The sequence below is a fragment of the Leptonychotes weddellii genome, chromosome 15 (genome assembly GCF_054177405.1).
Source record: "Leptonychotes weddellii isolate Sample4059 chromosome 15, ASM5417740v2, whole genome shotgun sequence".
In the NCBI taxonomy this organism is placed as follows: domain Eukaryota; kingdom Metazoa; phylum Chordata; class Mammalia; order Carnivora; family Phocidae; genus Leptonychotes; species Leptonychotes weddellii.
In genome coordinates, this window is record NC_138383.1 from 7,077,187 (window position 1) to 7,093,224 (window position 16,038).

At 55.7% G+C, this 16,038-nt stretch overlaps 1 protein-coding gene across 1 annotated transcript; it reads left to right on the forward strand.

Moving 5' to 3' along the window:
* Positions 1-6,730: 6,730 nt before the first annotated feature.
* Positions 6,731-13,940, forward strand: CPSF4L (cleavage and polyadenylation specific factor 4 like). The gene is given in 6 exon segments (XM_081804595.1): positions 6,731-6,833; positions 7,396-7,446; positions 9,362-9,396; positions 9,398-9,515; positions 12,429-12,524; positions 13,442-13,940. Coding segments are annotated over 6 exon segments (501 nt in total). The 3' UTR covers positions 13,540-13,940.
* The last annotated feature ends 2,098 nt before the right edge of the window (positions 13,941-16,038 follow it).

The following is a 16,038-nucleotide window of genomic DNA, read 5'->3' on the forward strand; positions in this document are numbered from 1 at the left end:
TGCTCCCCCTGCTTGTTCTCTCTCTCTCTCTCTCTCACACAGATAAACAAACAAACAAACAAATAAATAAGGGGCACCTGGGTGGCTCAGTCAGTTAAGCATCTGCCTTTTGATTTCAGCTCAGGTCATGATCTCAGGGTCGTGAGATCGAGCCCCTCATTGGGCTCCCCACTCAGCGAGGAGTCTCCTGGAGATTCTCTCTCTCCCTTTCTCTCTGCCCCTCCCCCGTTCATGCGCGCGCACACGCGCTCTCTCTCTCTCTCCCTAAAATAAATATTTTTAAAATCTATTAAAAAGAATAATGATAAATGAATGAAAGAATAAATAAATAAAATGCAGGTCAGACCCAGTGCTGTGAGGCTGGCTCCTTCAGTGGCCTCCCCGAGGCCGGGCTCCACATTGCCCCTTACCATCTGATGACACTCTACCTGTCCATAGCTTTGCGGCACGTCCTCCCTGAAGCCTTTCCTCACCACCCACCAGAGAGCTAGGTATTTCTGTGGTAGCTTTGTAATTGCCTTGTTGGCCACCTGGCAGGGTTCCACTGCCTGTTTATGGGTGACTTCTCCCTGTCTTCGTGTCCTCTTTGGTACTAAATTGCTACGATTTTAGTAGCTTAAACCACCACACGTTTATTCTCTTACAATCCTGGAGGTGAGAAGGCCGAAGTGGCTTTCACTGAGCTAAAACCAAGGTGTGAGCAAGTCTGCATTTCTCCCGGAGGGACGAGGGGAGAATGTTTCCTCCCATCTTCCAGCTTCTAGAGGCCGCCGGCCCTCCTTGGCTTGTGGCCCTTCCTCCATCCTCAAAGCCAGCAAAGTAACATCTTCATCTTCAAATCTCTCTCTCTCTCTTTTCCTCCCTCCCTCTGGCTCTCCTACCTCCCACTTATAAGGCCCCGGGTCATGACACTGGGTCCGCCCAGAGAATCCAAGATAATCTCCCCATTTCAGGATACTCAACCACCTCCCCAAAGTCCCCTTTGCAACATAAGTAACATGTCCATAGGGTTCAGAGATTAGGACGTGGGCATCTTTGGGGGCCATTATTCTGCTTGCTATTCTGCTCAGAAAAGCTGTGTCTTATTCATTCTGTGTCCTTTGGCATGAATGGAAGTTCAACGATACTTCTGAGTGAGTACGTGAGCGAATGAATGAACGGCTCCCTAGAGGCCGGGCGGGGGCAGAAGCCATTGAGCGAAGCTGGAGGGGCTGTGAGTAAGTAGGAAGAAACCAGAGTGTAGCCTGAGCCAGCCCCCTTCCTGCCTCTTCTGCTAACTCAGAGTTGCTGGTGGTCTGGGCCTCTGCTCAGCCCAGAGGGGCTCTGGGTGCAGAAGCAGAGGACAGGGAGGCCTGACGACCAGGACACATGAAGGCGGCAACAGCAGAGGAAGAAAGCTTTCAGGACACCCCTGGGCCCCAAATGTCCTGTCTCCTTGACTCTCCGGCCAAAAGTGCAGCCTCCTGTGGCCCGAGCACGCTCTCCTCTTTCCAGCCCCAGGGCTGGGTGCTCTTCTGCACTGTGGCCAGGTGGGCTGGCTGTGGGCCCTGCAGACTGAGCCTGGGATCTCTGGGAAGCTCACGTAAGTAAGCCTGTGAGCCTGTTTTCTTTTTCTTTTCTTTTTTTTTTTTTAAGATTTTATTTATTTATTTGAGAGAGAGAGACAGAGAGAGAGCATGAGAGGGGGGAGGGTCGGGAGGGACAGAGGGAGAAGCAGACTCCCTGCCGAGCAGGGAGCCCGATGCGGGACTTGATCCCAGGACTCCAGGATCATGACCCGAGCCGAAGGCAGTCGCTCAACCAACTGAGCCACCCAGGCGCCCGAGCCTGTTTTCTTAACTGTAGAAGATAATAATAATAATAATAATAATGGCTCTCTTTCTGGGGTTTTGTGGGAATTAGAGAAAAGATGGTGTACACGGTGGACCTCAACCGGTTAAGTCCTAGGAACTGCTAGTGAAGGTCCGGAGTCTCGTCCCATTCCGACGTCTACCGGTTCTGTCGGCTTAGGCAGTCCTTCGCCCCTCTCAGCCTTGGTTTCTTAATCTGTAAAATGGGTAGAAGCAACTCAAACATTTGCAAGTGAGGATAGGAGGAGGCGCTGATGAGAAGTGTGGGTGGGTCGTTAGTCCCATTACTGTGCCCAGGCCCCTGGGGGAGAGAGATGCTTTCCCCAGTGTAGCGTTCCCAGAACCACCAGACTCGCAGAGACCAAGTTCTCGGGCAAGGTCACAGCGGGACCATCCCGGCTGCTGGACCTCCCTGCCCTGCACTCCAAGTGGCTATTGTGAGGCCAACAGCTGTCTCCGCCAAGTGGCATCTCTGGGGCACAAAGAGCAGTGGAGAGGGCAGAGCACACTGGCTCATTGTCCTTGGGGCTGAGCAGCCGCAGCTGGGGGCCACGGGGGGTTCCTCTGACCTCCACCCCATCCCGACACCATGGCTGTCCTGCCACCCAGCCCCGCCCCACTGGACCCAGAGTTTCCCTTCGGCAGCACCTGAGCAGCATGAAGCCCCCTGTCTCCCCCAGCGCTTTTATCAGGGGCCCTTAGGAACAATAAGCTTGAGGAGGGTGACCTCGGACCTGGGGGCAGGACACTGGTCCTCGTTCCTTACGGCACCGACCTGGGAGGACGACTCTGATACAGCTGCCCCCTGGTAGCAGGCACCCACATGCGCTTCTCGCAGCCGGCACCCCTGGTGAGGTCACGCTGGGGGGTCCCGTTTCACTGGTGCAGAATCTGGGGCTCAGAGGGGTGATTAAATGACTGGCCCAGGGGGGCGCCTGGGTGGCTCAGTCGGTTGGGCGACTGCCTTTGGCTCAGGTCGTGATCCTGGAGTCCCGGGATCGAGTCCCGCATCGGGCTCCCTGCTCGGCGAGAGGCCTGCTTCTCCCTCTGACCCTCCCCCCTCTCATGCTGTTTCTCTCTCTCTCAAATAAATAAATAAATAAAATCTTAAAAAAAACAAAAAACAAACAAAAAAACTCTTTAACAGGGCGCCTAGGTGGCTCAGTCGTTAAGCGACTGCCTTCGGCTCGGGTCATGATCCTGGAGTCCCGGGATCGAGTCCCGCATCGGGCTCCCTGCTCGGCAGGGAGTCTGCTTCTCCCTCTGACCCTCCTCCCTCTCGTGCTCTCTGTCTCTCATTCTCTCGCTCTCTCAAATAAAAAAAAAAAAAAAATCTTAAATGACTGGCCCAGGATCACAGGCTGGGGGCCAGCAGAGTCCAGATTTGAACCCAATGCCCTGTGCACAGACTCAGGGTGCCCGAGTGGGGCGTGGGGCAGATGTACAGACACCAGGGAGGAGGACCTGGCCACACTCAGCCCAGAAAAGCACGGCTGCCATTGGCTGAATGGGTCGTTACTGCTAACTCATAGTTGCTGGCGGTCTGGGCCTCTGCTCAGCCTAGGAGGGGCTCTGGGTGCAGAAGCAACAACAACTGTACTAACGTTAGTACAAACTAACGAACAGGCACGAGGACCTCCCCCGGTTCCCAGCAGCCAGAGAATTCCAGAGCTCCCCGCACTCCCGCTTTTCAGAGCAGTGCATTTATAGAGGAAAAGGGGCAGGGTGATGATGATTCAGGAAATCTGCAGCCGGAGTTAAATGAGCGTCTCATAATGATGGTGATTAAAAATTAACACCACTGTTTGCAGAGCGATGCACGTCCACTCCGCAGCCATGAATTAATGGAACGATGTAAACACGGGCGCTGGGGATATGCTCCAGGGCACAGAGAGAGGACTAGGAGGTTCGAGAGGGGACCTCCCAGAGCTGGGGCACCCGGCTCCCCACTCCAGCCCCTTCTCCGGGGTATCACCAGGGATTCTGTGGCTTGGGGCTTGATTTTTATCTTTGCACAAGGGGAGTGCTGGCCCACTTGGGGAGCCTTGAGGTGGTTGCATACATGGGGGACAGCCCCCCGGTCTGACTGACAAGGAGACGAGGAAAGGACTTATGAGGTGGGAGACCCAGACCACCCCCAGTTGACACCAATTAGCTGTGGGACCTTGGCGGTCACCCACTTCCCTGTGTGTTTATTCGCTCTTCTGTTTGCTGGGGCCACCACAGCAAATTACCGCAGAGGTGGTGGCTTGAGACAACAGACACGTACTCTCTCCCATCGCCACAAGTCTGAGACGGTGGTGTGGGCAGGGCAGGCTCCTTCGGGAGTCTCTGAGGGAGAACTGTCTCCCGCCTCTGTCTGGGCCTCTGGGCGTGGCTGACCAACCTCGGTGCCCCTTGGCAGCTGCCAAAATCCCGCCTCCTCCTCTGTCTTCATACAGCTCCTTCTCCACCTCTCTGCCAACCCTGCGTGTCCCAAACCCCCTCTCTTCTCTTGGGAGCACCCTAATTGCAGGCTGATCTCCTGGAGATCCTTCACTTAATTACCTCTGCAAAGATCCAATTTCCAAATTAGGTCACATTCACAGGTACCAGGGGTTAGGACTTGGTCTACCTTTTCGGGGGAGACAATTCAACCCGCCCCAGAAAGCATTTGCGGGAAGCAAAAGCCATGAATGCCGGGTGTTGCCACTCTTAGGCCAAATCAACGACTGTGCACCGGGAGTGGGGGACTCGTCTTCGCAACATCCCAGCACACCCTCTGTCCGGCCAGGCGCTCGGAGGTGCCACAGGGAGTCCAGGTGGTGGGCAGGACCTTGACCTGAAGAGGAGGGGACGCTGGTGGTGGATGGAGGGAGGAGTCTGCACTGGGGTCTCCTCTACCGCTCGGCTCTTGCCAATGAACCCTTTCTGGCCACGGGAGTGCAGGGAAGCATCCCTGGAGATAACTCTGGGGGTCTGATTATTATTTTTATCATCCCTTACATAGCTGCCTGCCCTGCCTTTCCTCCTCCATCTGTTCTCCGGGGTGCTGTATGTGGCTCTCCTAGCCCTTCAGGGGGCACTCCGCTGGCTTCATGAGAGAAAACCAAGCCCTAAGAGATACTGGAGTTTCAAGTCCCTGCCTCTCCAACCTTGTCACCCACATCCCTCTGCTAGAAGGTCTAACCTTGACCTTTGACCACCTTGACCTTGACCACCACCCACCCCCTGCCATGTCACCTCATGCCCTGTGCCTTCCTATGGCTGGCCTCCCTTCTGGAATACTCCTCTGCTGCCCCTCGCTGCCCCTGCTTACCGCCCCCCCACCCCAGCCTTTACCATTTCTCACCCTCTTAGGCCCTCTCATCCCCTTGGACCATCGCATACTCCCCACTTGACTGGGCTGTCCCTGAGGGCAGGAAGACAGTCCTTTGTTTCGGGGGCCCCAGTCCCTAGTACACAGATGCTCTCTGGATGTTTATGGAAGGAAATCATCAAGAGACCCGGATTTGAATTCCCTCCTCCCCACCTTCCCAACTGTGTGCCCTTGGCCTCGCCGAGGCTTGATGTCCTCATTTGCCTCCCTGGCCTGCCGGGTTAGTATGTTGACAGACGAATGTGTTTCTGGGACTCCTAATCGATGCACAGGAATAGGGCATCTACCCCAGGGGCCCTGGTGCCCCAGCCTCCCACTGCCCCCAGCTCAGCATGCCGAAGCTGGAGGGGGAGGCCCAGGCTTCTGGAAACTCTTGGATCCCCTCCCCGCCCCGCCTCGGCTCCAGGTGTCTCTCTCTCTCCAGCTATTTTCTTTTGGGATCCAGAGTTCAAAAGAACAGCCCGAGCAGGAGCCCTGGGAAAACAAAAGCCAGCAGGCTCTTTCTTGCAGGCCAGCTCAGGCCTGCAGGGCGCTGCCCACCTCTCCCTGCTCCATCCGGGAAGGAGGGCGTCGGGTCCTGTGGGTTCCAGTGCGAGACTCAGACTCGGAAAACATCAGCTCCAGTGGGAGGGAAGGCCAGTGCAGGGGGTGGGGGCCAGGGGCAGCCTGTCCTAGTTAGAGCCCTAATGCGCTCCTTTGAAAGCACTTTCAGATGTCCCAGGCCCTGGGGGCAGGGGTGGCGTAATAATAATAAAACAACATTTGCATAGAGATCTCGTTTACAAAGCACTTTCTCAGGGGTGGGAGGCGCTCGGGTGGCCTGTGGAATCCTGGCGGGGAGGCCGGCCTCTGGTTGCTTCCAACCCCAGCCGAGCTCCCAGCTCGGGGATGTGTGCTTGTGTGTGCGGAAACAAAGCGCTATTCAGCAGACTGTTCCTGATTCCTCTGGATTTCGTCCCTTTTCCCCTCTCCCATGAAGAGCTCACTCAGGGCTTGTCACTCAGGCCAGAAAAGGGGTGTCAGGAGTCCCAGAGGGAGGGGTTGGCTAGGATCTGATTGGAGGGAAGCACCCCTGCCCCGCCCCCCCCCTTACCCTTTGGCCCCCAAGCTCCTGGGAATGGGAGCTGGTTTATGCAACTCTTCTGACCTGTGGCTTTGTCTTCATGTTGAAAGAATGAGCACAGGTTTGGGAATGTCTGCGCATCTGTTGTGTGTATGTCTGAGGACCCGCAGAGAGATGAGCAGCGTGGGGGCCTTTGCTAATTCTTCCCCAGCAGCGTGCCTTGTGAGCGGGATGTCCTGTACTCCGTGCGGGGGCATGGGGCCCTGGGGCTTCTGCACCTGCATCCGGTGGGTGTGGTGAGACATCTGTGCCTGGAGCGTAGCCCCGATGTCACCTGGCCACTGGCCCCCCGGGGATGAGGGGCGCGGCATCAGAACCTGGCCCCTTAAGGGAAGAGCTATATAAGGTCCACCTGCAGGGGCTTGAGCAGGTTTTAGCAGCCCGGGCAGGGGGTGGAAGATGCAAGAGGTCATTGCTGGGCTGGAGCAGCTCACCTTCACCTTCGAGAAGGACGTAGAGATGCCGAAGGGCACTGGCCTCCTGCCTTTCCAGGGCATGGACAGTGAGTGAGGACAGGGTGTCAGCCATCCTTCTGGAGGAACTTGTGCCAGGCCCCCTCTCCCCAGCCTTCTCTGGAGGCTTCTCTGCTCAGCTCCTGAGGGGGCAGCCCCTTCACTGCCGCTCACCAGGGAGACTGAGGCAGCGGGGCTGGGGCCGGCCACCTGTGATTCCCAGCTTAGTCCCTCCCTTCTTAGGGGCTCAGGCTTCCCCTCTTACATCCTCTCCAGGACTCCAGGAAAATGGGGCTGACTTCCAGGCAGCCCATTTCCCAGACTGGGCAAGCAGAGAGACACAGAAGGTGAACTGTGAGAAGCCAGGAAATTCCACATTGGCCCCCTGAACTCCCTTGTGCCCCTCCATCCCCTCTGTTTCAGAGTTGGGGGGCTTAGGTGTTGAGGTCTCGGGGCTGGTTCTGGAGGCCAGCATCCAAAAAGCCAGGAACTTGGGGGCCCCCAGGCCCAAGCCTCAGGGAAGTTCGGGGTGAGGGGGCACTTCTTGAGTAGGAAAAGCCCCTCCAGCAGCTGCAGCCTCTGAAGAAGCTACCTTCCTTCTTTCCCTTCTAGAGTTGGGCTCGGCTGTGTGCAGCTTCTTCGCTAAAGGGCTCTGTGACAAAGGTGGGTCAGCAGGAGAACGTGGCGGTGGGGGCTGTGTGTGCAGGGGCAGTCTAGACTACGGTGGGTTCTGCTTGGCCTGGACTAGGGTGCCGAATCTGCACCTGGGGAGGGGAGGTTGGAATGGAGTCGAATTTGTCTTGTAAGGAGGCAAAGGGCAGGTGGGTGGGTACATCCCTCAGGAAGCCTTCCCCTCCCCACTAAGGATTTCCCTGGCCCAGCAGCATTGATTAGGGTACCTACGGCTACCTGGAGGGGGACATTCCCTTCTTCCCACCTTACTGGGGTTGTGAGTGTTTTGGGGGTTTCAGCCTGTGTGTTCCCAGGAGGCCCCGGGCTTCTTGAGTTTCCTCCCAGCCAGGAAAGCAGTGCCCTTCTCCCCGCTCCCCTCCCCTTCTCACCCTCTGGATCAATATGGGACCTGGTCAGCTGTTCTATGTAGTCTTTATGTCCTAAGCTGTGGCCATTTCCGTCTCTGAAATGTTACCAGCGTCATCTGTTTCTCCCCCACCCCAACTTGGATTAAGTGATACCTCCTTCTAAGCCCCTCTCCCCCGGTACAGGAGGCCTGAATCCAACCAGGGTTTTTCTCAACCTTTGGCTCATGAACTACTCACAGCCCCTTCCTGTAGAAATACACAGTTGCCCAAAAAGTCTTGTCTTCAATCTGGGGGTTCCCAGTCCCCCTAGAGATCCAGGTTAAATAACCCTGCTATTGTGAATGAATTTAGGACCAGTTTTTCGGATCTAAGTGATCCCGCTCTTGGGAAGCCAGGAGGCCAGGAGGGGCCCAGGCAGGGAGGGGCTGGGGTGTTATTGCCATGTACCTCGTACCTCATTTGGCATGTTGGCTCTGGATGACGGGGTGAGAGGGAAACCAGCTCATTGCTCACTCGAGGCTCTATGCAGCCAGGACTGAGATGCCGCCTCGGGTCCTTCCTCCAAAGCAGTGGTTCACAGTGAGACCCTCTTGCAAAGAAATACCACTGCTCCTGTGGGAGGTCACGCCCGAGCAAGTCACAGGCCCGGGTGACGGGAGGACTAAGTACAAAGGAGCCCTTCACACTTTCCCTCCCCTTCTATCTGAGAGTCCGCCAAGCCTGAGGCTGGTCCTGCTCAGGAATTTAGGAACTGGAGCATCCTTCGTGCAGTTGGCAATACCCCAGTGAGAAGATAACAGAGTTACATAGAACATTTCCACTTCCTTCTAAGTTGTTACAGAGCTGGCTCTTAGGTCAGCACCTTAGGTCTCCAGACTCAAGAAACATAACCTTTGGGGGAGTTTTTGTTTTTTAAGATTTTATTTATTTATTTGACAGAGAGAGAGAGAGAGAGCATGAGCAGGGGGAGAAGCAGAGGGAGAGGCAGGCTCCCCGCTGAGCAGGGAGCCTGATGCGGGGCTCGATCCCAGGACCCTGGGATCATGACCTGAGCTGAAAGCAGACGCCCAACTGACTGAGCCACCCAGGCGCCCCTGTGGGAGTTTTTAAGACCTGATTTTAACAGGCCCTTCGGGAGCACTGGGTGCCCCAGACCGTGCTGGGTGGGAGCCCCGGGCTGGAACCGTGGCTCTGCTCTCTGGTAGGGGCCCCACCATGAGCCTGGAGGAGAGGGGGCCATGGAGCCCCTTCCCAGGAGCTGCCCTGACCCCCTGGGGCTTCCCGGGGGTGGAGAAGGGCGACGGCAGGCCAGGCAGAGAGGAGAGTTTGGGCAGAGGCGTGGTCATGCCAACAGCCACCTGTCAGGACTACCGAGCATCCTCCGTGTTGCCCCTGGCCCTGCTTCCAGCTCCACCAGGGGTCAGGTGATGGGATCAAGGGAGGGCAGCGGGGGTCTGATCCACGGCCTCTCCTGGGGCGTTCCTTCAGGGCTGAGCTGGGTCCAGGCTGTGGGCAGCTGGGTGCTCTGGTGTTCCCAGGGAAGCTCTGCCCGTTCCGGCACAACCGGGGGGTGGGGGGTAGCTGATGGTAAGCACTGGCTCTGGGGCCTGTGTAAGAAGGGTGACCAGTGCAGTTTCTGGGACCAGCATGACATCACCAGGATGCCCGAGTGCTACTTCTACTCCAAGTTCGGTAATGCCCCTTCCTGGCTCCAGGCCTTGCCCCGGAGGTTGGCAGTGGGGACTGTGAGAGGGGCCGAGGTCTTGAGAGGGGGGCACTCAAAGGAGGCTGTGCATGCCTCGGGGGGCAGACCAGGCCTCTCTGAGCCTCGGGTGCCCGCTTCTCCAGCCCCCTAGATGCAGGGGAGCTGTACTCTGGGGTCCGTCCCTGTTCACTGCCCCGCAGGTCCCCCCCGACCCGGCCCCCAGGGAAGGGAAGGGTGTGGCTGGAATCAAAGGCTGAATTGTTTCCCTCATCACAGACCAGGACTGACTGTCCGGAAACAAGCCTGGAACGGGCCAGCTCTCAGTGCCGGGGTGGGTCAGGGCCAGGGGGCCCCAAACTGGCATTTGGAAGTCACTTTCACGATGCTTGCCCAACACACAGAGCACCCATGCGTGCTACTGACCTGTCTGCTCTCTCCATTGTCTTGCTATTATTAAGTCTTATTTTAGAAGGAAACTTCATATTGCTTCCGTAAGTGGAAAGCTAGCATCTCTGATGGGCCGTGCAAGGTAACCGTAAACATACAGTCGTGAGGTTCAGAGGCCCTAGCCTCTCAAGTTATCTTGTGTGGTCAGGTCTGGACCGTGTTCTCCTGCCCTCTGGCCTCAGGACCTCCTTTTGTCATCCACGGGGCTGCAGAGGGGGAAGACATGGCCACTAGTCACCTCCTTTAAGAATGGTCTGCGAGTGTTTCAGATCTCATAAAATATCTTCCCAATAAAATTCTACAGCTCAGTTCTTTCAGGAGCTGGAAGGAGCCCTAGGGATTATCTAGTCTAGTGCTTTTCAAACTGTGTTCCAAAAGAGTGACCTGGGGGGAGAGAGCTGGCCCAGTCTGCAGGGACCTCTCTGAGACAGCTCCAGGAGTAGCTGTCCTTCATTAGTGCCAGTGGCGGGGGGCGGTGGGGGGCAGTCCCGGGTATGTGGGGAGAAAGCAAAGCATCCTCAAAGAGCTCCTCCCAGGCCAAAGTTTGTGTCCTGCCTGCTCGGAGTTGAGGTTCAGCTGCCCGCTTGTGTTTTTTTGAAAGGAAAGACAAAGTTTATCTGGATTCCGGCTCCCCTTGGTCACCACCTAAACCTCTTTCATTTAAAAATGCCTCTTATTCATTCCTTCAGTAAAACTTGGTTTGGTTTTCTTTGGGGACTCGGATACTGTGCTGGGGACGGTCACAGGGATAGGACCAGGTTCCCTTCTGCCCTCAAATACCTCTCACTGTGAGGGGCATCCATATAAATCATTGATGGTAGTTTGTAACCTCTGTTTCTGCTCTTGGAGTAAATGAATATCTCTAATATCCTATCAAAGTAATTATCGTTCTTCTTGCAAGTAAGTTGTTTTATTTAGAACATTATGTTGGGGGCGACTGGGTGCCTCAGTCGTTAAGCGTCTGCCTTCGGCTCAGGTCATGATCCCAGGGTCCTGGGATCGAGTCCCGCATCGGGCTCCCTGCTCGGCGGGGAGCCTGCTTCTCCCTCTCCCATTCCCCCTGCTTGTGTTCCTGCTCTCGCTATCTCTCTCTCTGCCAAATAAATAAATAAAATCTTAAAAAAAAAAATAAAAAGGAACATTATGTTGGGAGGTGGTGGAGCGCAAAGGGGCAGCTGAAGGGGGCCAGGGGCTTTGGGCCCTGCGGCTGGCTCGGAAACGCGGAGTGGAGGGTGGGGTGCGGTGCCACCTGCTGGCCATCAGAGGAACGCGGAGACGTGCATCCAGGCCAAGGCAGAAAGGGAGCTTGGCACAGGTGACTTCCCACCGCCTGACCTGTCAAATGCTCACCAGCCCTGGGGTATGTCACTCCATTCCTCAGGAGGCCGGAGCTCAGAGTCAGCGCTCGGCCAAGGGCTGCACACAGACGCCGAGCACGTAAACCCCTTGTCAATGCGAGGAAGCCCGGTGATCGTGGCCACGGCATTTCCCCTCTCTGAGCCCTGGTGTCCTCGTTCGTGAGATGGGAGGGTTGGAGGGAATAGTGGTTTAAAGCTCTTCGGTATCCGTGCACTGTTCTCCAGGTGAAACCTGCTTTGCAGAAGCACAGTGTAGAAAATAGATCTCTGGAGCAGTTTGAAAGCCAATGGGGTGAACCCCGTGAAGTTCCTTTTGGTTCTGAGAAGCACCAAGTTGTAGATTTTTAAGGAGGATGAGATTGGAAGCATTCACCGCTTCTCTACTCCAGAGGTGAAAAATGAGCCGAATCTTCCCCATGGCTCCTTCAAAGCCCCTGGGCCCCTAAGAGAAAACTAAGGGGGTTCTTACCACAACTCTCACGTGGTCTGTCCAACAGGGCTGGCTCCTTCTAGGGGACCTGAGTCCTGGGCCAACCCACAGACCGATTACAGCGCAGGCGTTGTGAAGCTACAGGTGTCCCTCATGTCGAGTCTGACATCATCCCAGTGCCAACTTGGGAGCACTACTCTGCTCTTCTTGGCATTTCCACCGAAAAGGACTGTGCCGTGGTTCTGGAAACATTGTAGGTGTCATAGCGATGAAGATGAGAGGGCTTTCATCAGCATCCACGGTGTGTCTTCTTGGATCGTTAGCTGCTCGCTCTGGGTCTCCCCTCCCCGCCTCTCCTCTCGTTCCTTCCTCTCTGGTGGCCTCCAAATGCCTTCAGTTCCGGCCCCTCCTTCTGGATCTCTGGCCCTGCCTCAACTCTTCCAGATGTGTTTATTCCCACCCAAGCCCTGCTTGGCATGTAGTATTGGGATCCAACCCCCTTAGATTGCAGGAAGGATTCGAAAAACCTTGCTGTCTTGGAAAAGTGGCCAATGACAGATGGCAAGCAAGTGGCTTCTATGCAAGGGGCAAGGTCAGTCCAGTTTGGGGAGGGCGGAAGTAACAATAAAGATGAGCCTACATTTAAAGAATGCTGGATTTTTCAGGTGATTGCAACAACAAGGAATGTGCCTTTCTCCACGTGAAGCCAGCTTTCAAGACCCGAGACTGTCCTTGGTATGACCAAGGTTTCTGCAAGGATGGTGAGGCCCCAATGGAAAGGGAGCACTAGGTGATCAGGATGTGTGTGTGGGGGGGTCCCTGGCAGGGGAAGGAGGCATATTCCTGATGAAGCCCCGTGGGGCCTTCCTAACAGAAGGTCCTTCCATCGTTCTCCCCAGGCCCGCTCTGTGACATTGTTAACATTCAGCCAGCAATGGAAGGACTGGCACAGAGCTGGCTTCTTGCAGCAGGCTTACCTGGGTTCCAATCCTGGTGACTTCAAAGTGCATCAACTGTGTGACCTTGAACTAGTTGCTGAACTCATTTCCTCACTTATGAAAAGGGGAAACCCCTCCCTTGTAGGGTTACGCAGTTGGTCAGATCTAGGACCCCACGGGAAGCCCTTGGCATAGGGGCCCACAGGAGACAGTTCATCTACATTCTCTTCTCTATTTCTTTTAACCCCCCCCGCCCCGAGGGTGTGCTGTCACTGAAGCTTGCTCCATCTACCCCATTAAGAAGCAGCTTCCCCCCATCACAGTCCCTCTGCTCTGAGGACTACGTGCTTTGTTTTCCTTTGTTTTCAGGCGAATTGCTCTGAGGCCTTGGCAGTGTTGGTTTGGGGGATTTTAGGGGAGGATAAGTAGGTTGTGGGGTTAGCCTTTCCCCAGCTGTACCTTCTGGAGCTAAATAAAGATGGCACATGACTGTCCTCAACCACATCAATTCGCCAAGATGCAGTGTGCTGGGACGCTTCCAACCCCATTGTTCGGGACCCACCCCAACATATTCCGAGGTCTCCTTTCCCCTCTCAGTCATGCGGCTAGGAAGCAGGTGCTTTGGGCGGTCTGGAAGGGACAGGGAGATTTATGCACCCTGTGAGGTGGAGAGCCTGTGACTGCCATACCCTTCCGCTGAGCTTTGTCATGTGTGTTTCTGGCTGTTCTTTGCCCAGCAGGTCTCCTGTGTAAGCACTGCCATGTCCATAAGACAATGTGTGTTAACTACTTAGTGGGTTTCTGCCCCGAGGGCCCCCACTGCCAATTTGCACAGTAAGTATGACCCCTGGATCAGCAAATCCCACTTAGTACGGGGTCCGTTCTGTGGCTTCTAGATCTAGATCCTTCCATACCTTCACTGGCCCCAGGTGGGAAATGAAGTGTCTGGTGAGCATCTGCCCAGTGTTTTCCTTGCTAGCTTACCCGGCACACCCACACCCCCTTCCCCCACTTGGTGCTGCACTGAATACCCCAGGCTGATAATGTGTATTCGTGTTGGGCATGGACATACAGCTCTTCACAAACTGTTCTAGAAATGAGTAGAAACCCTTAACACCCACCCCAACCCTCTGCAGTTCTCCCTCATCCCCCTGGCTGGGGTATGGGCTCCTTTCCCACAGGGTTCAGAAATGGGAAATCTGCAGCAGGCTGACACGGAGCATGCTAATGAGCAGGTGACGGGGGTGAGGGTGGGGTGGGTGGAGCCAGGCTGTAATCATCTCTCTCTACTTCCTTCAGTCCCAAGATGAATCTTTTTATTCAACTCGAGCTACACGAAGGTGAGTGCAGGCAGGAAGGGGGCAGGTGTGTCTGGCTCCCTTTACTGCGCATGCTCCCTGGGGAGCTCCCTCTCTCTCTCTCTCTCTCTCTCTCTGGCACCGCACTATGCCCAGCTGCCCTCTCTCACACAATCTGCTCCAAGTACCCACCCCAGGAAAGGCACACGCCACCACCCAAATCCCCTCCAACCTCTGTAACCTCTGCTTCTTGCAGGACTGCTCAGCTTATCAGCCCCTGAGGCTTTCCTTCTCCTTAGCTGGATAGTGCGTGCGTGCGTGTGATCTTTATGCCCACCATGGGGTTTGAACTCACGACCCCGTGTGTGTGTGTGTGTGTGTGTGTGTGTGTGTTGTGTGTGTGATCTCTATGCCCAACATTGGGTTTGAACTCACAACCCCGAGATTAAGAGTTGCATGTTCTACCAACTGAGCCCACCAGGTGCCCAACGTGTGAGGTTTTAAAATAAAGAACGAGGGGCCCAGCTCCGTATTTGTGGTCCAAAGGTGTTATTCCGAATCCGGGCCCTCCTGGTTGTGCCCAGTCTCTCTGGGAACATATACCCTTCTTACTGCTATCAAGCACTGAAGAGCACCTCCCCACATCAGGGGTCAGCAAACTACAGCCTGTGGGCCAAATCTGGCCACTGCTGTCTTTGTACAGCCTGGCACCCAAGAATGATTGTTTAAGAAGATTAGGGAAAAAGGCAAACAAAAGAACATATTGTTAACACGGGAAAATGAGAATGTCCGTTCTGGAAGTTTTACTGGATCGGGGCGAAGCTCACGGCTTCCGCATCCTCCAGAGCCGGTCTCGGGCCTACGCAGCAGGGCTGAGTGGCTGCCACAGAGCCCAGATGGCCTGCAAAGCCAAACATCTTCCTATCTGGTCTTCCACAGAAAGCCTTTGCTGACCCCTGGCCTGGATGACTGAATGTTGGGCTGCCAGTGGGGTCAGAGAGGTCAGAACAGGCGTGGGAACAGGCCTCTGCTCCGCCGCCGTGCATCAGCGTGCCCACATCCGGCCCCTCCGCAGGAGGGAAGGCCCGCGCCAGCTCGGGAGGGCGCCCCCTGCTGCCTCTGAGTGGGATCTCTGCTAGAAGGTGGGAAGCCTCTTCCATGACTCTGGGCCATTCCCAAGCCCATTTTAACTCTCATCTGGAGGCATGTTTTGGCAATGAAAGCTGTCACTAAGGGCATCTCGAAACCAGGTTTCCGCCGAAACACCTGGCCAGAGCCTCTGCCCTTGGTGTAAAGCCACCATGTCTGCAGTTTTCTCCTGACCTTAGCAGCTCGTCAACCGGCCATGGGGTTCAGCACCTCCTGCTTCTGCCTGGGAGCCTCGCAAGCCCCATTCCCCGACCACGGAGTACCTGCTTCTCCACCCTCAGGTGGCCCCAGGAGCCCCTGGTCTCCTATTGCTCGGGGCTCAGGGCACTGGAGCAGGTCCCGGGCTACACGGTGAGTCGCCGCGGACAGACCAGGCCACTGCCCCGCTGAGGGCAGGGGAGGGGGGAGTGGCTGCCATTGGTCAGGTAAGACCACCACACTGGGGGACAGGGGTACAAATGAGGGGGGTGGGGAGCAGCGGTAACCCCAATGTTTCTAAGTCTCCACGACCTCAACTGACGTACATCTCTGGCCAGACAAGACTTTCTTTCTTTAAAAGCTAGTAAGTTAAACAGCTTTCACCTCCTCCTTTGCTGCCTACGAATTCTGAGTTCATACATGAAGATTCAGGGGGCAGGATTTGGTAAGGAAGGGAACGTAGCACCTTTTCTGGTTTTGTTGTGTTTTTGCTATTTTCTGGCTTATCAGAAAGAAAAACGGGGCGCCTGGGTGGCTCAGTTGGTTAAGCGACTGCCTTCGGCTCAGGTCATGATCCTGGAGTCCCGGGATCGAGTCCCGCATCGGGCTCCCTGCTCGGCAGGGAGTCTGCTTCTCCCTCTGACCCTCCTCCCTCTCATGCTCTCTCTCATTCTCTCTGTCTCAAATAAATA